Below are 24,256 nucleotides of genomic sequence, written 5' to 3' on the forward strand. Positions count from 1 at the left end.
CAGTGCCCCCTTGATGGTCAGCTAAATATAATTTTATAATTTCCCATGCGTATGACTGGGGCTGTCAAAGGAGCTTTATGCCACTTTGGATATGAAATTAACGCATACATCACTCTTTCCCAAATTAGAGTTCTCTCATTTTGCACTTAAGCTAACATAGGTTGCATCACAAAGTCTCTGGAACTAATTCCTTGGCCAGACATACCAAAGACATAGAACCTGTTAAAATATTTGGCACATGGAATCATCCCTCATGTGTTTGCGCCATTCTCGGAATGCATATGTGGAGACAATCTTTTATTTGAACATGCTCTGATATCAAAATTTGCTTGCACATGGAAAGTTGAGATGCCACGGAGAAGGTTTCTGATTTAGCTTTCTCCCTGTATTATTAGATTTAAAAATTCAGAATCTGCTTCAAAACTTTCTGAAGTGATAAAACTGCATGGCAAAATGTACCATGTGTTTTAATTGGCCCTTAGCTGACCTTATTGTTCTTATTTGTGTTAGCTGATTAATTCCAAGTAAGCACTTGCTACTTTGCAGGAGGTGTAAAATTTGCAAGTAGCTCAAAGTTCTTTTTTTTCCTCTAGTAGATGCAGTGGAAACATTGAAAGAAACACTTTTTGCACAGAATCATATGTGCAAAAAAATGCATTTTACTTGAATAAAAGAGCTAGTAAATTTGATCTAGAAAAGGAGCAATATTGAATTGATTCAGATATTGAAGTTCCAAAATAGAGGTTGCCGAAAAGGTGCTTTACTACTTTACTGCTATTAAAAAGTGCTTTACTGTGGTGATGCTCTGGCCATGCGCATAACATTTAAACATCTCTCACTAAATGTTAATATATTGAGTTCCAGGTTTTATAGGTGTTTCACAAACTACCTTCCATGGGCCTCTTTCTTTATAGGGACTCAGAGAGAGAGAGTGCAGTGACGGATGGCACAAAGTGGAATGACATACAAGGAAGAGGGAGATGAGGTTAAAGGTGCAAAAGTAGTTGACTTTTATTGTGGAAAATAATACAATAATGGGGACAGGGAATCAAAAATAAAATGCAATTCAATATGTCCAATAGTCACTCAGACAACTAGGCTTAAAATGTAAACAGTTTGTAGGGAAAAGAAAGAAGAGGACATCTTTGCAAGGAAAAGGGGAGTACATCGTGGCCCTAGCAGTGAGGGTTGGCAGGGCATAAAGAATTTCCAGGAAGGACTGGGGCTCATAAACCAGGAGTTTTGCAGTAGTGGGAGGGAAGGGAGGGGAGAAGAGCAATTGGGAAAGAGGAGAACAAAGAGCAGGGAAATACCAAGGTGCCAGCTGAGGCTAAAGACAGTGATAGCACTGCAGCTGGCTGTAGGCTGAACTTATAGTTTGCCAACTTACCTCTCCCACCAGTTGTTGCTCTTAACTGATGCTCTGTGCTTCTGAAGCCAGGAGAGCTTGCAAGAAATGCACAGCCCCACTATGATCAAAGTTTGTGATGGATTGGTTAAGAGAAACTGTTTGTTGGAGACCTGGGCCTAAACTCTGGACCTTCCTTAAAACAGTTTAAAAATAGACAGCTCTTGGCGTGCGCTCTCTCTCACTCACTCACTCACTCACACACACAAAAGCAGGAAATTATAACATTGTTAAGGGTATTGTCGGTTTGACTGTACCTGAGAATATAAGATAGAAGGAAATTTGTGGGTTATTTTAACGGCTTGCCAAAGGCCAAGGTTGTAGACCATGGGCAAGGGTGCTAAGGCACAGCGATCACCAGATGCAGAAGTGGGGAGGAAAGCAGAAAGGGCTCAAATGCAAACTTGTGGGCTAAGGTGCAGTAGGCACTTCCATGGAAGGGAATCTAGGCAAGTGAGTCAAGGCTCTTTTCTGTGTGGAAAGGGTAGTGTTACATAACAGCTCACAAAAGGTTGGCTGCTCACCTTGCTCTGGAGCCATGGCATTTTGGTTGCACTTAGGAAAGGGAAGCAGAGAGGATGGGTGAAAGGCCAGAGAGGAGCAGCCTGAGAACTGTGCTGAGGGCTGATTGGCATGTGGTTCTTGGGTAGTGGAGGGGAATGGGGGTGGTTGAATCTGACTCAACGCGCATCCACTGAACCCATGTGGAGCCAGACTTGGTCCCACATGAGCTCTCCAGAGGCTTTCTTGGGTCTTTGAATGCCTTATATGACATAAAAACGTCCTTTCTGAGGAAAACCAAAAGTTGTGTTTTTCCGGCCTAAATGGCCATTCTGATACAAACTTCAGAAAATCCTTCTCTTTGGAAGGCTTACGGGGCCAAAAATCACGGATTTGATTATCTGCATTTTTCAGTATCCATGGGGAGTCCAAGAATGGATCCCCCTGTGCATACCGAGACCCCTCCTATAGTTCACAAAGCAGTTTACATAGTAAAATAAACCAATAAATGATTACCTTGGATTAGGTGAGGACTGCTAGAGATGGGGATATTCCAACCCAGGAAGCTTTGAAGGTGTGGCTTTTGTTTACAGGTGTGAGCAAGGTGTGGACAATCATGCAAAGGCAAGGCTTATCTTAAGCCAGCCAGCTAGAGTCAGTGCGGGGGGGGGGGAGGGAAGAGAGGATTCCATGAGGTCTGTGAGATCTGAGACCCTTTGGCATCAGTCCAATTCTAATGCCATCAGACTGGCCTGGGTCATGATCTCCTGACATGCACCCATTATATTTACATGTAGACATGTAAATAGATGTGTCAGCAACAAAATACAAATAATCTTTGTCAGGCAACAATTCTATGTGTTGTATGTGCTGTGGACTGTTGTGTTTTGTTCCACTAATCGCTCTTGGTAGAGATGCTGCTGTTAATCTAACCCTGGACATTGTCTTAAGTCCACTACACAGCCAATTCTACTCCTTTTTTTGTTTGACATCTGACTTTTACCACTAGTACAGAAAGGAAAATATACTCAAAATGTTTCCAGTGTTTGAGCTGCCAGGTACAGGAGTATAATGTCAGGGTGTGCACATCATTTCCATGCAAGAGTTGTAGATAGACCGCCTTTTGTAGTTGTACAAAGTTGTAGATAAATGTAGATAGACATTTTTTCCATTACATTTGCATTTACATTTAAATTAGCTTTACATTTTTAAGCCAATGTAATGCTACTTAAGGAAAAGCCCTACTGCTGTTTCTGTGATCTGTAAAATAACTTCTCCATGCCTTTGAACAGTATACTATTGAAAAATGGCACCTCTTAATAGAATGTCACTCCAAAATATTGGGAAATGTGATTTTGACAGTTATATTTTAGGTAAAATAAGTTTTTCTGGAAAAATGCAGTTGTTTGGTGTTTGTGATATTCATCTCCTGTGATTTCCCACTGATAACTAACTTGCTGAACAAAATGCCCAAAAATGAAAAAAGAAAATTATTCATATAGGAAAATATGGCATTGAAACCTTTGTTTCAGGTCATCATGTATTATTTTGTTAAATGTGCTTTTGGAGATGAAATTGCATTCAGGTGCAAGTAACTGGCAGCTATTGAAGAAGAAATAGTGCTATAGGAGGTAATTTGATCCTGGAAAGTGTGTAAACAACTCGAAAAGGGTGAGGTGTGTTTGTGATGATCATGCATTGTCCTGTTTCATGTTTGAATGACTGAGCTGTTGCAAAATGATTAATAACCACAATTTGGTGTTTATGTAACATTACTCCATAAATTAAGTTTGGCCGCAAACAGATACTGAAAACATAGGAAATATATACAAACAAACGTACGTGTGTGAGTGTATGTGTGTGTGAGTGAGAAGTTGTTAGAACATAGGAGTCATTGACTAGTTCTGTAAAAAGTACTAATTAATTTATTATGTATTTGCAATGTTTGTATGCAATGGGTGTTCCCTTTACAAATCAGGGTTAGGAACCAGAAAGCTTGGATTTATAGCAAAACAATGCGTAAAGCAGAATTCCCCCCCCCCCCCCGTAAGAAAGAAAGTTAACAGGGGTTAATGGGAACCGTATGTGTGTCCATGTCCTTCATGGGATTTAAAAGGGAGAAATTTTCTCCCATAAGAAACAATTGGAACAGGGTAAGGATAGGGGCTGAACAGAGTGACATGGAATCCTAATTATATATAAACCAGTCCATTTGTAATAACCCCGAACACAGCACCTATACCCATAGCGAAACAGTAATGATTTTAATGTCTCTCACACAGAATTTGTGTCACTCTGAACATTTTTAAAACAATGTGAAATTTTTTTAATGCTTTTTTATACATTTTTGCGTAAATGAATTTAAACAATGTTATTAATTCTAAATCATGGTTTGCTGAAAAGTGCTTTGGATGGGAGACTGCCTGGGAATACCGGGTGCTGCAGGCTTATACATACCATAGTCTTTCGAGACTGAAGGTTGCCAACCAACCATGCTCAATGTGTCTCCCACGCCTTGTTCCAAACAAACCTACTTGAAAAACTAACATAAATAAAAATCCTCCCCTAACATTTATTACACTACTATAAACAAAATTAGGATTTGTCCCTGCACTATTCTCTTTCACCAATGTGAATTATTTTCCTGTCCCTTTAAGAGCGGGGAGTAGAGCATGTAGGCATGACAATGGCTTGGCAGACATGCAGGAGTAAATGTGGAGGTTCTAGTTCCTCAAAAAAATGAGGATGTAAATGTGGAGAAATGTATAACTGGAAGAATTGCACAGGGCCCTTGTGTGCTTGGTTAACAACCATAATGGTTTATTTGTGTGTGTTTCTTTTTTTCAAAGAGAGCACAGTCGGATGAACTGGAAAAGATTGAAAAACATGGAAAGTCAAGTAAAGAAAAGGAGAATGCCAAGTCTTTGGACAAGCCTGAGCAGTAAGGATACTACGTACAGCTCATGTTGGGCTTTGTATTGGGCTGGGATACTGCAGTCTGCTTTGGGAAATAACGATTTGACAGTGACGTACCTATAATAGATTAAACTAATCTTTTCAGGTTTCTTTACGAGCTGTCCCTGATTCCCAACTTCTCAGAACGTGTCTTTTGTATCCTGTTCCAATCAACGTTTTCTGAAAGCATTTCCTCCATCCGTTGCAAACTTGAATTGCTGCAGAAACTGTGTGAGGTAGGTTCTGGACCATCAGATGTGAGAACTAGATTTGCTGATATTTAATCTTCCTTGTTCAGCGATACTCATATTTCAAAAGTTTTATTTACTTTTGGCACTCATTAAATGTGAAGGATAGCAGTCCTGTTGAATGGAACGTTTTATGATTGTGCTTCAAGATCAAAGCAAACCTTAAGATTTGGCTTTCGGTGCTGAAATATAACATCACAAGTCTGCAGCCTCTAGAGAATAATGTGCCTTCTTCCTGTGCCAAAGCAAAATCTTCTCTCCTTGTAACTCTCTCTTGCCTTTAGCATTTTCTAAACAAACACTATTTGGCCTGTCTCTTAATGTGTGCCTTAATTTTCAGCAATGACCTTTCTGGCACGAACAGATCAGAATAATATGGTGACATTATTGCATAATCATTCCAATCGCAAACAACCAGGGTGACCAGACATCCACTTTTTCCAGGACATGTCCTCTTTTTAGCCTCATGTCCTGGAAAAGAACTTAAATGTACTCCTTTTCCCTGTGAGCAGACAGTGCAGAGCGTTCTTGGAATTAATAAACTATATGTAATATAGTTTTGAATTTAATAATAAACATTATGGTGTTCCAATTAACCACATGAAATCAATATGCGAGTGTCTTTAGCTTTTATTTGGTCACATCCTCCTTTTTTCTTAGATGTCCTGCATTTTGAGGCTCCATGTCCTCTTTTGCAGTTATGCCATCTGGTCACCCTGCAAACAGCCCTCACACATAATCGTGAGAAGTGAGCTATATGTAAGTAGAGAGCAAAGATTCTTCCCCCAGTTCAACAAGTATCAGTTCTGTTCAAAAAAAAATTATTGAAAACCTTATTATAAAATTAAAGTGGCCAACAACTTTCTGCAACAATGTAGAACTGCTCCTTCATAACACATTGCTCTAGGTTTGTGCTGAATGCTTGCCATAAACATTTCTGAAGGCCCATATCCCTTAAATATCTCCGTCCCATCATCCCAATCATATTGCTTTAGCCTTTTGCAGGAGATTTTCATTTCTGTTCACAATTGCAGCCTGAGGTTCTGTTGGATTGGTGCCATTTTCACCCTTGGTTAGGAGTTCTCCTTTATACATTGCATGAGCCCAGCTTATCAGCATAACATGAGAATGGTATGTTACAATTTAGCCAATCAGATTTGACTGTGTGGGTATATCACTGAGGCCCACCAAAGCCCTCTCATTGCCTGTATTCAGAAGGGTGGAAAAAGAGGGCACATCATCGTATCTTCTTCCTGCCATGAAAAGTGTCTCCCTTTCATAGGACACTGCAAAATGGGTAAATGTATTTACCCATTGTGTGGGGATGAGTGAGGGCAGGAGAAGAGGGAATGTATCCATGTTGTCAAGGCAACTGGGCCAATGTTCCCAATCTTGTTTTCCTGTTCTGGTGGTGTTTTTCAAAGAGCCTCAGCAATGGTGCCATGTTCCTCTTCCTATTTGTGCTTGTCCCCACAGAATGGTCACACATATTCACTCTCTTTTGCTATACCCTATGAAAGGTCACCAAAAAGGGGGCCCTTATGACCATGAAGCAGTTCATAAAAAGCACCTCCACTCTTGACTTTAAAAAATCTGATTGAACGCAAGGCAATGCAGCACAATTTTTTCTTTGCTAAGTAGGAAAAGGCGGAATCGAATTCCCTTGTTTCTTATTTCCTACTTTGTGCAAGGGAATAGCAATTTTCAACAAATGCAGCACACCAATAAAGTGGTTTGGGACCTCAGCATGCTTTTAAGAGAGTTGACTTTTTGTTTGCCATTTTTTAAAATGATCAAAAATCCTGTGCCTGTAAGGTAGGGTGGGATCTGTGGCCTCATTAAGAACTATGTGCTCCAAAATTGACTGAAATACAATTTCTGGAGTACAGCTGGAATTTTTTCATGGTTTCAGATGCCTCCTTCCATTAGAAAAGGCTGACTATGAGTCTCAGCCCAATGTTCAGGAGACTGGATGAGCCAAGCATCAAAGTGCCGGGATTCTCTCCATGGTTGACTCATTCTCCCGTAGCTGTTGCTGGCCTAAATTCAATGCCTGTAAAACGATCTGCTAATAGTTAAAGGAGAGACTGCCTGCTAGTGATGAGAGGTCTTTGCAATGCTTCTTTGAGTCTCTTTTCTGTGATGGTGTCTGAATTTGCCTTGCGACTCAACATCACAGACCATTTGCTACATTTCTTTCCATTGGGCAAAAGAAAAGTGAAGTATGTAAAGGCTTGTCAATCAAGAGGTTGCCCCTCTTTGACAAATGAAAGCCAGAAAAACCTTCTGCTACAGTGTCTGTAAGCATACAGATTCACAGTGACAAACTACAATCCTGCTCACTGTTACTTATAGCTAGGCTTGCCAGATAAATGGCATTCCAAAATGTGAATTTTAAGTATTTATAGCAGTGGTTCCCAAACTTTTTAGCATCAGGACCCACTTTTTAAAATGACACTCTATTGGGACTATTGGGAGTAAGTCCCATTTACTATCATTGTTGAAAGCATATACATGGTAGCCTGTTAAAAGTACAGATCTGTAACATTTCCCCAAATACAGTCACATACCACGGTAGCATCAAGTCTAATATACTAAAATAAAATATTGAAATGAATGGGGACCCACCCAAAATGGGCTCGTGACCCACCTAGTTGGTCCCAACCCATAGTTTGAGAAACACTGAGTTAGCTGATCTTTCCATTACCCTTTGGTGACTCACCAAAAATCAAGTCACAACCCACCAGTGGGTCCTGATCCAGTTTTGGAACCACTGAATTTTATATAGGGATATTATTTTGTCTGGTTTGGAACTGGAATTACCCCTGCTAATTGGGTAAGAGGCACTTTTTTAAGTGGGTGCTCTTTTATTTAGTGGGGCAGAGTAACTGGTCCTCCTCACCCCAGCACTGTCTTTTCTAGTGGCTGTCTGCTGGTGTTCTTTTACATCCTTTTAGATTGTGAGCCCTTTTGGGACAGGGAGCCATTAGTTGTTTGTTTGATTTTCTCTGTAAATCGCTTTGTGAACTTTCTGTTGAAAAGCGATATATAAATACTGTTAATAATAATAATAATAATAATAATAATAATAATAATAATAGATGAAATAGTACTGTGTTTATATATTAATGTGGTATATGACTCTCTAATATACAATACATAAGTTCATAAATAACTGTTTTCCATGCATGAATTCTTTCCTGGAGCTTTGTCGTGGATTATTTTATTACAGACCATCATCTTATTAAACTATTCAGTTTGGGGAAAGCAGATGAGGTGTGTGTTTTTCATTAAACTTCCCGTATTTAGCAAAAAAAAAATCCTGATTATCGTCAGTTTTTTAATGCCAAATAAAGGTTGAACGAACAAAATTAAATCGTCAATTTATAAAATAAAAAGCTTCTGGTAATTGTTTGGATGAATTTCCTTAATATTTTTAAAAGGCAGAGAAAGGAATCCTGTGATACTTGCATTTGAAGTATCTCATTGACAGATGTAATAATAATTGTCCAAATTGTTTAGCTTTAATATACCTCTAGCTACACCACATACTAGGGTGGAAATTCCTAATAGTTGGCTCTATTTAGTGTAACTTCTATTATATATACTGGTGTGTGCCCCTTAATGACCTTCTGGCCAGTGACAGGTCGCATATGTGATGGCCGCTACTGGTCAGGAGGTCGTACCCCCCCCAAGCCTCCAAAGCTGAGGGGAGGCTTTTCTGAGCATCCCAGAGACAGTGCGTGTCTGTTCACTGCCTCTATAAGGCTCAGAATGCCCCAATCATGTGAGAGATGCAATTTCCAGTTTCTCTGAGGAAACCAGAAGTCAGGTCTCTTGTGCGATTTCGACATTCTGAGCCTCACAGAGGCAGCGAGTGGACGCAGACTGCCTCAGGGAGCTCAGCTTCAGAGGCTTGGGAGGTGCGACCTCCTGACCAGCAGCATTCAGATTACATTCAGATTTTGGATTATCACTATAATACCTCTAACTCTGGGCTATTTAAAAACTAATAAATATTGGGGGGAAACTAGCCCTGCCCATTTTTAACAACTTGAGAGACATTTTAAATGTTCAGAAATATTGACTAAGACATTTACATGTCTTGTCATTTTGTTTTTCAGACTTTGAAAAGTGGCTCAGGGGTTATGCGGGTTTTAGGCTTGGTCCTTGCCTTCGGAAATTACATGAACGGTGGAAACAGAACACGAGGACAGGCAGATGGCTTTGGGTTAGACATACTTCCCAAACTGAAAGACGTCAAGAGTAGTGTAAGTTTTCATTAAGCAAATGGTGGGTTACATCCCTTACAAGATTCTTTTCATTCTTGGAGGTAACCAAATGTTTCAGAGGTTGCAGATTTGGTGTTTAGAATCAATGATGCATATTTGTGTAGAAACAGGATCCTGTATTTTTGAACTTTATACCTGTGCTTGTATTGCATTTGAACTCTGCTTCGTCTTCTCTTTTGAGGAGCCTTATTGGAACAAGTGAACATGTGAACAAGGTCTTAACAGCATAAACATTGTCTACTTGGTAAAAGCATAGGAAGAATTTGAAAATATTAACTGGATTAGTACCCTACTTTCTCTTTAACCTTGGAGTGGTTGGGAGGGTTCCCCTTTCTACTTATTGCTGCCACTTCAGTCATTGGATTGATAATTTTTAGAGTCTTCAAAGACAATACAGCAAGTATTAGGCAGGGGATTGTGGAAAGAATTCCCTATTGTGCTTTTTGAAGTTCCTTATGTTACCCTGCACATGCCTGATCTCATCTGATCTTGGAAGCTAAGCAGGGTCTGGCCTGGTTAGTACTTAGATGGGAGACCGCCTGGGAATACCAGATGCTGTAGGCTTATACCATAGTCTTTTGAGACTGAAGGTTGCCAACCATTATGAGAATTCCACATCTTCCTGTCCCATTGCTTCATCTAGCAGTGACTGGATGAAAGTGATAGAGACTTGTTTAGAGTAATAGCTGCTGCTATTCCAGCTACTGAAGTTGTGGATGGAGCACTCTGGAAAAAATATCCCTGTGTACTAGATTTTGATAAGAATGGCAGTGAAACTACTAAATGAGGTTTGGTATGGGATTTTGGGAATCTGTATTCTGTGGATCCAGTTCAGATTTGTCAAAAGATTCTAAGTTCTTGTCCATTCTGAAATGGATCTGGACCAGGGTCCTGACAGCCCAATCCTGAGCTGCCCAGGGTGCAGGGCTGAAGCAGTGCCAAAAATGGCTGCTGCCACATCCTGTGTGCTCTGGGCAGCCGCCGCCAGCTCCTCGGGAGAAGGGAACTTTCATTCCCTTCCCCCGGGTAAAGCAAGTAGCCCTGCAATGGGGCTACTTGATTCACCGCCAACCAAAAGGTCGGCAGTGAATCAAGAACCTCCATGTAGGGTGGCGAGCCTCCCTCCCACCCCACTCCTCCCTGCGGAATGCCTCCCCCCACCCTCTCCCCACTTCCCCCCTCCCCAGAACATCTCCTCCCTACTCTCTCCAAGCCCTCCTCCCGTCTCCCCCATCCCTGGAATGCCTCCTCCCCACCTCCCCCCCCATGCCTCCACTTACCTCTCCACTGCTCTGTGGTCCACGTGACCACTGAATGGCAGAACTTTGGTGGCCGCCCAGTAGTAGCCCAGTGATAGCCAGCTCTGGGCTACCATCCACACTCGCCCAGTGCTAGGACCTGCAAATGTGCCTTATGGGACGTTTGCCACAGTACGCGCCAGCAGTAAGCCAGCACACACTGTTCAGGATTGGGCCCTGAGAGGTCCCAGGATGAGGCAATCACATAATCAGGGCACATCAGCTCAGTGGCGTAGCTAACGATCCTGCTGCCCGGTGCAGAGCTCAAGATGCTGCCCCGGATGTGATGTCATATCCGGAAGTGACATCACTTCCGGGTTTTGATTTCACACCCACTATTTTTTTAAAGTGAAAAATAAAAAATTTGCCACATCCCCCAAGCTGCCTCCCCCCAGCACCAGCTCCCTCCTACTCACCTCCATTCCCTCTGAGGTCTTACACTGGGCTGCTCCTATGGCCCCGTCAGGCACATGGGGGGGAGAAGTAGTTGTCAGCACTGGCATGCGCCCCACCAGCCAGGCACATTGGGCCACAGGGGGCAGTGGGCTACATTGAGGAGAGCCCTGCGCGTGTGAGGGGAAGTGAGGCATGCCCCCCGCCACCATTTTGTTTGGTGGCACAGCTCGGGTCCAGCCACTGCGGGGGGGGGGGTGGAGAGGAGGCTGTGGAGAAGCTGCCAGCCCACTGGCTGGTTCACATTGATTGTGGGGGAAGGAGAACTCAGGGCAGGCAGGGGGGAGGAAGTCGTGCCTGACTGACTGAGGCTCCAATCCTATCTGCACTTACCTGGGAGTAAGCCCCATTGGGTATAATGGGACTTACTTCTGAGTAGACATGCCTGAGCTGGGCTGGGCTCTCAGGCTTCTGTCCCAGCCCTACTTTCCTGGGAGTAAGTCCCATTGGCTATAATGGGACTTACTTCTGAGTAGACCAGCACAGGCTTGGACTCTGAGTTGCAGTCCCCTCCACACCTTCCTGGGAGTAAACCCCATTGGCTACACTGGGACTTACCTCTGAGTAGAGGCTCTGAGTGGGTGAGTGAAAGGAAGTCTTTCCTGCTGTGGCTGGGGGAGGAGGACCTGGGTCTTGGGGCAGGCAGGCAGGAGGAAGTTGTGCCTGACTAACTGAGGCGCCAATCCTGTCCACGCTTTCCTGGGAGTAAGTCCCATTGGACACAATGGAACCTAGAAAATGCATAGGATTGTGCTCTGAGGCCGTGCAGGAGGTGGTGGTGGTGGCGGCGGCAGCGGCAGGGGCGATACGCCTCCTCCTCCCTCCCTCCCTTCCTCCCTCCTGCTGCTGGCTTTGGTGGGATAGGGGCACGAAGCCTTCAGCACCTGCAGCTGTTGGCTCTCAGCAGAGGCAGGGAGGAAGCCCCGCCACCACCAGCTCCTCCTGCACCTCCTCTCCCCACATTGAAGTGCCCCACGAAAGCCTCCCAAAGCCCCGCCAAGGTCTCAGGCAAAGCGGAACAGAGCCGCAAACTTTCTCCACTCAGTGCCTGCCGCCGCCGCCTCGGCCCCCGTCCAGGCTCCGCCAGCGACAGACACGCGGCGCATCTCCTTGCCTCCTCCTTGCCCAAACACAGAGCGAGGGCAGCTCAGGCGGGGATTTTCCAACCCCCCTCCAAGGAGCTTCCCCACTCCTTCCTGCTTGCTTACCCTCCCCCCTGCTGGGGGGCAACAGTGTAGCCTGCTGCCTTACAAGCATGTCTACTTGGCTTCTGGCCAATGTGCCTGGCAGGGCTGCAGCAGCCCAAGGCAACTCGCATGCGGGCAGAGTTGCCCCAGTGTTGCCCCCCAGCCCCTGATATTGCCCATCTCAGCAGTTGTAGCATTTGTGCATTTGCTAACCCCTACACTTATATAGCTACGCTACTGCATCAGCTCCTGGAGTCCATTGCTGCAACTTTCATGCTATAACTGGAACCTTTCTTGCCCTCTTGCTTTACTTACTGGAAGTGGTGGAGAGAGTCATACCCTCTTAGAAATCCAGAGAGGCTCAAGTCACTTCCAGGTTTTAAGAATCTTACTCACAACAAATTTTGTTTTAAATGAGAGTGTCAAATTTTCATCGTAGACAAATGCATAAATAAATAGCATAAATAAATAAATTTGAGTTCCAAACAAATGGCCCTCCTGATTCCTGCCTCTTATTTGCCCTGGGGTCAAAAGGGTCAATCTGCATAGGTTCTGTGTTTCAATATGATGTCTAATGTATTGTTGTCAGCTATCACAAGGGATGCAGACCTTATCAACAGGTTAGTTGAAGAGGAAAGGTTAGAGCCCCATCTCTCATAGGCTATACACAGTACAGTCATGAGTAAATAGGGCACTTATTCAGGATTGATATGGGTAAAATCAACAGGGTTTGATATCCACCATTAAGCATAAGCAGCTATTTGAGCCAAGCTAAAAATGTGAAATAAATAAATTGCCCATATGTATTAATACTGTAGAAAAGTTCAAGTCATGTTCTCTGTAAATTTCAGAACATGCCTGTTTTTTCAGTCACTTATTCATTTATAACAACAACAATCCTCCTTTTTCATATAAAAAGGCTGTACAGAAAACACATTTGAATATTGTCCCAAATTGAATCTGCATTACACTTTGAATTTCATGTGGGTTTTCTTTGTTGAAGAATTAAGAGACACTAAATTTAATTGTGGGATTTTTTTTTTAAAAGAACATAATAATTTTAAGAACATAGAAATTGTCATACTCAGTTAGACCAAAGAGCCATGCAACCCGGCATTCTGTCTCCAACAGCCAGAAGCTTCCAAGACTTTCAAATAGGGCATGTCAGAAAAAAATCATTCCCTGTTTCTTCCTAGCACCTAGTAATTAGGGGTATACAACCTCTAAAATGGAAGTTTCATTGTAGCTAGCATAGGTAATATGAGAAACCATTCCTTTGTGAATTGGTCTAACACCTTGTTATAGCCAACTATGGGCCCAATCCTATCCAGTTTTCCAGTGGTGGTGCAGCCGTGCCAATGGGGCATGCACTGCATTCTGTGGTGGGGAGGTAGCCACAGAGGCCTCCACAAGGTATAGGGACATTTGTTTGCTTACCTCAAGGTTGCATTATGGCTGCACCGGTGCTGGAAAGTTGGGTAGGATTGGGCCCTAAATGAGTGGTCATTGCAATATTCTGTGATAATTCCATAAATCAGTTATAGATTGCATGAAAAAGGTACTTGGTTTTTCCTACCTGTATTTACTGTTTGTCATTTCAGTGGATGACCTGACCCCAAATTCGAACTTTCCTTTTCTATTAAAGTCATTGATTATTTATAAACATTGCTCAGTGGTGTCACAAACCTTAAATGTAATCTCATCTATCCAATCCCATCCATTTCCCTTTCTCTATCTGAAAATAATGAATAAAATAAATATAGGAGGGAGAAAGATGAAAAACAGGGAAAAGGCTGGAGAAAGGTATTTTGAAATATGAGACACTAAAGGTGAAAAGCAGAGAGCTTTGAAATCACCTAGAATTTCTTTCTACATTAACTCTACCAGTGGCGTCGCTAGGGGGGTGCAGGGGGTGCGGACCACACTGGGTGACGCGCACTGGGGGGTGAAACGCTAAAATTGTGGTGGTTAGGAGTAATACCATCATTTTATATACCGTTTTACCATCATTAAAGGAGTAATGATGTAATCGTTAGGAGTAATACCATCATTTTAATGCCGTTGGATGCGGCATTTCGATAGAAATGCAATGCAAAAAAACCACAGTGAAATATCTCCTTTCTATCAAACGTTATGGCCAAAAAACTGGAGAACAAAAAATGCATGGATCCCTATGGAAAGTGAAAGTGAAAGTGAGCTGTATCACGAGTTTACTCACGAGTAGGCAAACATGCCCTAAACCATTGGAAAGGGCAGGCTGAGAGGAATCCAACAACCCCTGAATGGTCCTGATCCAAAGAATGCAGCCCCCAAAAACACCTGAGAAGAAAGTCCCTTCCTCCAAGAAGATGAATGTATTGAGCCCTATGGAAAGCGAAACTAAGCCTCACAGTCTAGTTTAGTCGACTCATGGTCAAGTAAGCAAACGTGCCTTGGCTGGTGTGGAAGATCAGGTGAAGGAGAATGCTAGGCTACCAGAATGGTCCTGATCCTATGCACCTGGAGCTAAACAAGTGCTCCAGAAGGCAGCTTCCCCCTCCCCACACACACTAAAAAGGATCAAAACAGAGGCTGCAGCTGATAAGGTGAACATTTTTGAGACTTGCAAAGCCAGGTGGATCCTGACAGTGATCTGGTTTAAACAGAAGTTCTTAAATTGAACTGGGCACTGGGTAGGGCTGAAAACCTTACTGGTTTTGGAGGGGGGTGTGTTATTGCAGGCAGGCTACAGAGGAAATTCACTTGATGGACCAGGGCTGGCTTCTGCTTATTTAATTATTTGTTTTACTTTAATTATTTATACTTATTTATTTTAATTTGCCTGATGATGTTACTTCCACTATGACATCACTTCTGGTGGGTCTTGGACAAATTGTCATTCTAAAAAGTGGGTCCCAGTGCAAAAAGTTTGAGAACTGCTGCAATAAGGTGTTAGTAAGTTGACACCCTTGGGGGGGGGGGTGTGTGACACCACTAGTGACCAAAATCACTAAAATCATAATTTGGGAGAATAATACCATCATATTATATATCAGTCAATGCGTAATTTCATGCAGAATGTGTTCTATCTTTTTCCTATCAAAAGGTACAGCCAAAAAACCAGTGGGGGTGGAGCAATGGTACATCACCACGCCCACCAACTGGGGTGTTGCCCCGCCCACTGCATGGGGGGTGACACGCTGGCATCCCGTATCGGGTGACATGAACCCTAGTGACGCCACTGACTCTACACAATTACCATGTCTTTGTATGTGTGGCATCAAGCACTTCCCTTAGTTCACTAACCCACATGTATTGAAGGTTAGTTTCTTTCAAGATGGCCTTCCTTAATTTACAGCTTCAACTCCTTTTTCTCTGTCAATGCAGCACTTCAAAATGACAATGCCTTCTAGTTTAATTATTCAGTAAGTCTTTATTTAAGGAAAAACAGAACAAAACTACTATAGCTAAAATCTGATTATGTATTTTCCAAAAAAAAAAACAACTTCATTCTCTAATTTTGCCTCTTCACAGGACAACAGCCGAAGTCTTTTGTCTTATATTGTATCATATTATTTGCGTAATTTTGATGAGGTAAGTATAACTTCCTCCAGTTTAACTTTAATTCTGTTCTCATTGTTGCTTCAGGGAGATAGTGTGATCTAGCTAATGTATTTGTTTGACCAATGGCAGCTGTTCATGTGTTCAGAAGTTAAATAAGCATATTAAATAAAAACTATTAGGGTAGATGCAGTCTTATCCCTCAAATAGCATCAGTGACCAGTGTACATTCGCAAAGTACTGAATTGCCATTTCAAGCACTCATGGAGCTTAGAATTTGTTTGTTCCACTTGTTAGGCTTTCATATTCTAGGACAGGGGTGTCCAAACTTTTTGGCAGGAGGGCCACATCATCTCTCTGACACTGTGCCAGGAAAAAAAAGAATTAATTTACATTTCAAATTTGAGTAAATTTACATAAATGAATATATTAGAGATGGAACTTATATGAATGAATGAAGGTCTTGCAATAGCTCAAGGCCTATAAAAGGCCTTGCACAAAGCAAGGCTGGCCTTTCTTTTGCTGCAGCTCCTGCATCACAATTGTGAAATGGCAAGCAGTGGAGGGAGACCTCATCCCACACCTCACACGAGAGGTTAATCAATCACCCTCATGCCGAGAGCACTCTCATTGGGCAAGCATGGGTTCCAGCAAGTCTCTGGAGGGCCAGAGTCTCATTGGAGACTGGGGGCTGCCCGCGGGCCAGACTGGGAGTCCCCGAGGGCCGCAAGTGGCCCCCGGGCCGGGGTTTGGGCACCCCTGTTCTAGGATGAACATAACTGTACTGCTGTGATACTGCATTTGTTTTCATGAGTAGGTGATAAGTGAGATACAGATTATACAGCACTTCCTATGTATTTTTTTTAATTGAGATTATTTATTTTGTGTTTTCTCAGGATGCTGGAAAAGAGCAATGTATCTTCCCTCTTCCAGAACCACAAGACCTTTTTCAAGCTTCTCAGTTAAAATGTGAAGAGTTTCAAAAAGATCTCCGCAAACTTAAAAAAGACTTACGAGGTAGTAGCCCTGTGGTTGTTGCAGTTACTTTGCATGCATTTGAGAGACACTTATAGAATAGTCTTGTAAATGTGTCTAACATGTCCAGCTAATCCAAAAGAGGTGATGGTAGAAAAGCCAAAACATTTGCTCCATTCAAGCACCATCTAAGAGAATGTCATCATAGGATTTGCAGACAGGGAAACATACTTGATTTTTAAAAAATGTAATTTATGTATTTTATCTGAAGACAGTAAGTGATTTGGAGAAAAAGAAATCATGCGTATAATTTGTAATTATCAATCAGATGATCTGCAAGAATATGTAGAAATATTTTAATCACTCTTTCCATTAAACATATGTCTTATATCTGAGAATATAAAATTCTGTATAGAAATTGATCAAGACTATTGTGAGACTGAAAATCCAAGTGTTCTTAGAAGGAACCTCAATGATCAATTAAAGCACAATCCTAAGCAGGGTCAGCGCCAGCACTGAGCTCCAATGCCAGCGCTGGGTGTCACAAATATGCCATAAGGCACATCCGCAATACCCTGCGAGGAGTCAGCACCGGCGCTGGCCTTGGCCAATCAGTATGGAACCCAGCACCAGACAGATGCCCTCCAGAGCTAGGTAAGAAGTAGGCCCAACACAGTGTCTCTCAAGTCTGCACCGGCAATGGGGCTTTCCCAGAGGGAAGGGGACCCAAGGAGACCTCCGGCAGCCTCAGCGCTATTGGTGCAGCTATACCCGGTGAAGCTGCCAGCTTTAGAATTGGGCTGTTCGTTCAGATCTCCAAGGCAATAGACCTACTTTGTATACATCTCTAGCTTATACTGTGATAGATAGTAATTTAGTTTCTATCTATCCCTCCAGTGTGGAAGATGGTTTGGGCAATGTGAGAACTGGTAGTGGCTAAAGGCCAAACTACTGTACATGAGAAGATTAATGTGTTATTAGACCTGATGTCTTAGTCTTTCTTTGGTCAATAGCTGGGAGGGAGCCCCCCATGGATTGGAGCCATACTGGGGGGGGGGGAATAGGATTAAATCTCCCATTCCCCTGCCACCATTCCAGTTTGCAATGAACTCCAATCCAATTGCTGTTGACAGAAGAAAAACTATTTATTTTAAAACATTTATGTTCCCTATTTTCCCTTACATTTAAGGTGTTCAAGGCAGCTGGCAGCATGATAATTTATTCACTGTGAGCAGGGCCTATGAGAGGAATTTTATCAGGGGTTGCAAAGTTCCTTCTGGGCCCTTCCCAAAGGGGGAGGGGGCAATGGGAGCAGACAGACCGGGGTGGGCAAAATAGGGTAGGGAAAGGGTACTGACAGCTGCAATAGTCTTTGGAGCCCAGGTCTTCTAGGCTTCTTGATGGAGAGCCCAAGTCTACCCAATCATGTGGCATTGGCAGCTAGATAAAGTAATACTGAAACCAAACACACTCCTAAGTCTCCCTAAAATCTTTGAAATATAGAAAATCCATTGCATAAAAATACCATTATTGTATTTAGGCTCACACTAGAATGGACCAAAATGAACTTTTGCAGCAGCTATAGCATAGTTATGGGATCCACAAGCCAAAGAGCTACTGTGGCAGGCCAGTTTCCTCCCAGATTTGACACTGTGTTAAGGAGGATCATGGATGCATTCCTGGGCCTGGTGTGCATGGCTTGCAGCAGCAGTTAATGCTGCATGCACGTGGTTATGCCCCAACATCATGCGAGGCAGCACGTTCAGGTGAGATTGGAAAATGTCAGGTCCCAGGAACTTTCTGGGCCCCCTCCTTTGGCTCCTGGACCCCCTTTCTGACCCTGGGCCTGGGTACAAATTACCCCCTTTACCCCCTTCTCCTAGGCCCTGACTGTGAGGCAGGCTTGCGTTCATTGGCAAAGGGCGGCAAAAGTAGGGGAGGGGGGGATTTGGCCAGTAAGGAGGCATGGCCCACTCTTGGAAAGTGTATATGAATTGAAAAGTCAATCTGTATTTATTTTAGGTCTGGTATTCACTGGAGATTCACATGGCCAGATTCCATATCTTATTCTACCAGTGCATAAAAATTGAGAATGGGATCACCAACTGCAATGTTGGTGTTTCATGAGCCTAAATTACATTATGCTGGCATTGGAAGGGCATAAGACCAGCACTGGTGATGTTAAGCCAAAGGTCTAAATTGCTAGATGCAGAAATAAGTGAGAATTTATGTGGTTTTTCATAGTAACTCACCATCAGACACTGAAATGCTGACTCATTTGCCAGTCCATTTTATTAATGGAAATTTCCCTCCTTCTCCAAATACTTTCCAAGAGTGCAGTTTAAAAAATGTGACATTTTTAATAAGCTTCCTTGGGCCTCCTAATGTCTTATAAAGCATTAAAAAACATCACTTCTGGGTTCACAGATAAATTGGAAGTTGTGTTTTTTAATTGTCGGACTTAGAGGAGCCTCCAGAGGTGGTGCGTGGAGGGGATGTAGGTGTGTCGCACAGACCCAATCTGTAGATATGGGATCAGTGTTTATGGAGTACCCTGTATTGTATTTTTAAATGAGGCAAGTTGCGTTGAGTGCAGAAAAGGTGGTTAATAAATGAATTTAATTAATCAATTTTACAGATTTTTCACAAGAAGTAAATGGCATGGAGTGGCTTATCATGGCCTTGCATATATGTACCATGTCTGTCATAGAATGTCACTCTGAATGGAAACTAATGGTTGCAAGATAAAGCTCTCAAAAGTCATAAGCAGATGGAATAAGAAAATAGTTTCTTCTTGCATAAGGAAGCAATTTTCTGAGGTTTGCAAAGTAACAGATGTCACATGGCATTAATTCTTGTACAATTTGACTTGACCAAAATAAAAATCATTTTAATAGCTTTAGGCCCCAATCCTAACCAACTTTCCAGCAGTGGCATAGTTGTGCCAATGGGACATGTGCTGAATCTTGCAATTGGGTGGAACTCACAGACGCCTCCTCAAGGTAAGGAAATGTTTGTTCCCTTACCTCTGAGCTGCATTGCCCTTACGTCGGTGCTGGAAAGTGAGTTAGGATTGTACCCTTAGTTGAATTTATTAGTGGATTTTGAAAGTTTTTATAAACCATTGAATGCTCAGTATAATTGATCCTGGGCCACAGGGTTGCACCAAAACCAAAGAGATGTGCATTTTTCACATCCCTCACTTCACCCTACCTGTATCCCGTATGAGTTCTCTCTTCCTCGTGCACTTAAATATATGTTGTCTGCATAAGAAGGCATGAACATATTCTTATTTCTCTGTCACACCCAGCGTGCACAAACATATGCATGTTCTTTCTGTATGAGTTTGGAAGCCCTCCTCACCAGGAAGTGATGCAATGAAGTGGAAGATAACCATCTATTGCTCTCCCCTGCCCATTGTCAGCCACATCAGTGGCTTGTTCCGCGTGGGTCTTGGAAAGGCTCCCAGCTGTGGAGATGAGTGCTGGACAATGATTTCCAATGTGATAAGTCACCTCCCTGCATTACAATCTCTGCGCATGAACTGGAGGTTGCCCATGACTTTGTGTACCTTTGCTCAATGATCTTCGACACTCTTTCTCTCGACACCGAGCTAAACAAACGCATCGGTAAAGCAGCTACCACGTTTTCCAGAGTCACAAAGAGAGTCTGGTCCAACAAGAAGCTGACGGAACGTACCAAGATCCAGGTCTACAGAGCTTGTGTCCTAAGTACACTTCTGTACTGCAGTGAGTCATGGATTCTTCACTCACAACAGGAGAGGAAACTGAACGCTTTCCACATGCGCTGCCTCCGACGCATCCTCGGCATCACCTGGCAGGACAAAGATCCAAACAACACAGTCCTGGAACGAGCTGGAATCCCCAGCATGTAAGCACTGCTGAAACAGAGATGCCTGCGTTGGCTCGGTCATGTCGTGAGAATGGATGATGGCCAAATCCCAAAGGATCTCCTCTATGGAGAACTCGTGCAGGGAAAGCGCCTTACAGGTAGACCACAGCTGCGATACAAGGACATCTGCAAGAGGGATCTGAAGGCCTTAGGAATGGACCTCAACAGGTGGGAAACCTTGGCCTCTGAGCGGCCCACTTGGAGGCAGGCTGTGCAGCATAGCCTCTTCCAGTTTGAAGAGACACTTGGCCAGCAGACTGAGGCAAAGAGGCAAAGAAGGAAGGCCCATAGCCAGGGAGACAGACCAGGGACAGACTGCACTTGCTCCCGGTGTGGAAGGGATTGTCACTCCTGAATTGGCCTTTTCAGCCACACTAGACACTGTTCCAGAACCACCATTCAGAGCACGATACCATAGTCTCTCGAGACTGAAGGTTGCCAACTACTACAACTAAGACACAGAAAAGAAATATTCAGAAGTTCTACCCTAGTGACAAGGCTGGTGCAGCAGTTCTAGCCATCTGTCCAGCACCTCTGTAGTTCCTATTCTGTATATTTTTCACCACAGGGAAATCCACTATATCAGCTGTTTTCATCCTTTTTTGTCTCATGGCACACTGACAAGTTGCTAAAGTTGTCAAGGCACACCATCAGTTTTCTAACATTTGACAAGGCGCACTGCACTGCTGGCAGGAGCTTGCATCCCACAGTGGCTCTGCTAACAAATGATCCTTCCCCCAAACTCCCGTAGCACACCTGCAGACCTACTGCAGCACACCAGTGTGCCACAGCACAGTGGTTGAAAATGGCTGCACTACATTATGTTCCTGTCCTACAAGGAGAATGCATCATTTCTATATCCTATCATTTCATATATCATTTCATAATGATATCCTATCATTTCTATTTATCATCCTGTGCTGATATTAAATATTTGTTTAGCAGTAGAAACCCCAAATTTCAATACTTGGCAGGGACCAGACACAAAGCAAGGCTGATTCAAGTTCATAGGGCCAATGGGGAACAGATAGTAGGCCAGAAGGAAATGAGATTGTCTTAGCTCACAAGTCTGAGAGCCATTTACTTGCTCAAATATCTCTGTATGATATTGGCCTCCAAGCTCCTTGTCACTATCACCACCAAACAAAAGTGAATAAGAGTGAAGAATCGGCATAGTACAGTATCCAATGTGGTAGTCTTCCACTAGCAGCACAATCCTATGTATGTTTACTCAAAAGTAAGCCCCCACTGAGCTGAATGAAATTTACTCCCAGATAAGTGTGTATAGGATTGTGGCCTAACTATATAGTTAAACGTTAGTACTAGAAGTAAAGTGCATTTATTTCTGTCTTTCTAAAATCAGATATACGCTTGTACATACATACATTGCTGAATCATAATTTCATGTTACTTTGATTTTTCAAATGCTGAGAATTCCAAAAAGAAGGACTCACGCAATTCTAGCAACTGCTAGCCTGAGTTGCTGTGTTGAACTGTCTCATTATATTAGCAGTCTCTGGAAAACCGTGCAAACTTAAAATTATTATTTTTTAAATAACGTGAAATGTTTTCTTTATGGTCATAATTAAGATGATAGGCTTGGGTGCGTATGTGCTTAAAAGGGAACATTTTGTTGCTTTTCCTTAAAGAGGAAGATTCATGTATAATGTTGATTATACCAGCGTCCCCTTTTGTTTATTTTTGCTTTTGTTTTATGAACTGTGTGCACTACAGTTTGTTAATGTTGAGGGAAAAGATTTCTTCAGAGATATTAGATGTAAAAAGCTGTAATTTAAGACATAAGAAAGCATGTTGGGTCCTTTCTTCTATTTCGGAGCAGAAATTTCACCTACATTTTAAACAACTATTTATATAACATTTCACTGGCCATCTTGCTCAGCTGCCACCAATTTCTGCTGTCTTGGTTTTAAAGCATTATGTGACTGGACATTAGAACCAGACGTTCTAATAAACAAAGGACCTGAGACAGCTAAGGGTTTATTAATGTATCTACTGGTTTGGCTCCATCAATTGCCCCTCAATTTCACAGCTCTCCAAGATTCTCAGTTTAGCCTTTCTCAGCTCAATGACATATAGTTTGTTAAGCAACCCGATCTGCTTTTGATCTCTCCCGGCTGTCAGCAGACCCCCTTGATGCATTCATGTCGAGTAATAACCTTTCTGTAACTCTGTCATTCCACACTTGAAATTTTAGCACTTGCTACATGTCTTAAATCAGCATGCCACATTACAGAGTACTGGGTAGCTAGAGCCATTGAAACAGTACAGGAAGATTATAAGTTGGGACACTTCACAACACTAAATCAGCATTTCTTGAAAGTGTTGCTATAATAAGTATAGTTGGGATCTTGAATACCACTACTTTCAATGGCCTTTAATGTGAATCTCTATTTGAATCTACTTTTAGATGCCTTGTAAGTTCTAACCTATGTATTATTTCTCACCCTGGTCATTGTCTCTTGTTTAAATTAGCTTATGCAGGGTTAGCCTTACAGCACAAATCTGTGCATGTCTTCTCAGACATAAGTCCTATAGAGTTTAATGAGACTTACTCCCAGGAAAGTGTGTACAGCAGCGGTTCTCACACATTTAGCACCAGGACCCACTTCTTAGAATGAGAATCTGTCAGGACCCACTGGAAGTGATGTCATGACCAGAAGCGACATCAGGAAAATTTTGAACAATCCTAGGTTGCAATCCTACCCACGCTTACCCAGGAATAAGTCCCATTTACTATCATTGTTAAAAGTATATACATAGTAGCTTGTTAAAAGTACAGGTCTGTAACATTTCCCCAAATACAGTCACATACCATGGTAGCATCAAGCTGAATATATTAAAAATAAAATATTGAAATGAATGGGGTCCCACCTGAAATTGGCTCACGACCCACCTAGTGGGTCCTGACCCATAGTTTGAGAAATACTGGTATATAGGATTACAGCCTTAAAGAACTGCTCTCTTATAGGACAGTGAAAGTTGTGACATTGCTAATAAAAAGGAAAAAGGTTGTATATCTCTGCTAATAACATTGAGGTATACTACTGCTTTGGATAGTTTGTTCTCCATGGAGATTGATGGCTGAGCATAGATGCATATAAAAATAATCATGTTTACATTTTTATTTTTTATAACTTAAGGTTGTTAAGGTTGTTAGAGATTCATATTCAATAAGATTGTTCTTGGCTCCCTTTAGAAAAGACCCAATGGAAAAATTCAGCAAAAAAAACCCTTATTATACTGACAATGTATTTAATACAAGGTTTCTCAGGAAAATGTAGGCACATTTTATAGTGTCAGATTTATTATGCTATAATTCTCGTATATAATACACATCTATACTTCATATGGTGTACACAGAAGCAGTTACTTGACCCAGATAGATAGGTAGGCAGGCAAGGTAGTGAATGAATTAGACCATGTGCTTGAAGCATTCCCCATTGGCGTCTACGCTGCTGACTTTGTT

At 42.5% G+C, this 24,256-nt stretch overlaps 1 protein-coding gene across 1 annotated transcript in view; it reads left to right on the plus strand.

Annotated features, from left to right (window-relative positions):
* Positions 1 to 24,256, plus strand: part of FMN2 (formin 2) — a 203,130-nt gene that overhangs the window by 129,117 nt on the left and 49,757 nt on the right. The window contains exons 11-15 of the mRNA XM_066623047.1: positions 4,759 to 4,850; positions 4,971 to 5,100; positions 9,237 to 9,383; positions 15,856 to 15,915; positions 16,779 to 16,899. Of these exons, the coding sequence (XP_066479144.1) occupies positions 4,759 to 4,850; positions 4,971 to 5,100; positions 9,237 to 9,383; positions 15,856 to 15,915; positions 16,779 to 16,899 (550 nt within the window). The remainder of the gene's footprint in view (positions 1 to 4,758; positions 4,851 to 4,970; positions 5,101 to 9,236; positions 9,384 to 15,855; positions 15,916 to 16,778; positions 16,900 to 24,256) is intronic.

The sequence above is a fragment of the Tiliqua scincoides genome, chromosome 1 (assembly GCF_035046505.1).
Source record: "Tiliqua scincoides isolate rTilSci1 chromosome 1, rTilSci1.hap2, whole genome shotgun sequence".
Classification (NCBI taxonomy): Eukaryota; Metazoa; Chordata; class Lepidosauria; order Squamata; family Scincidae; genus Tiliqua; species Tiliqua scincoides.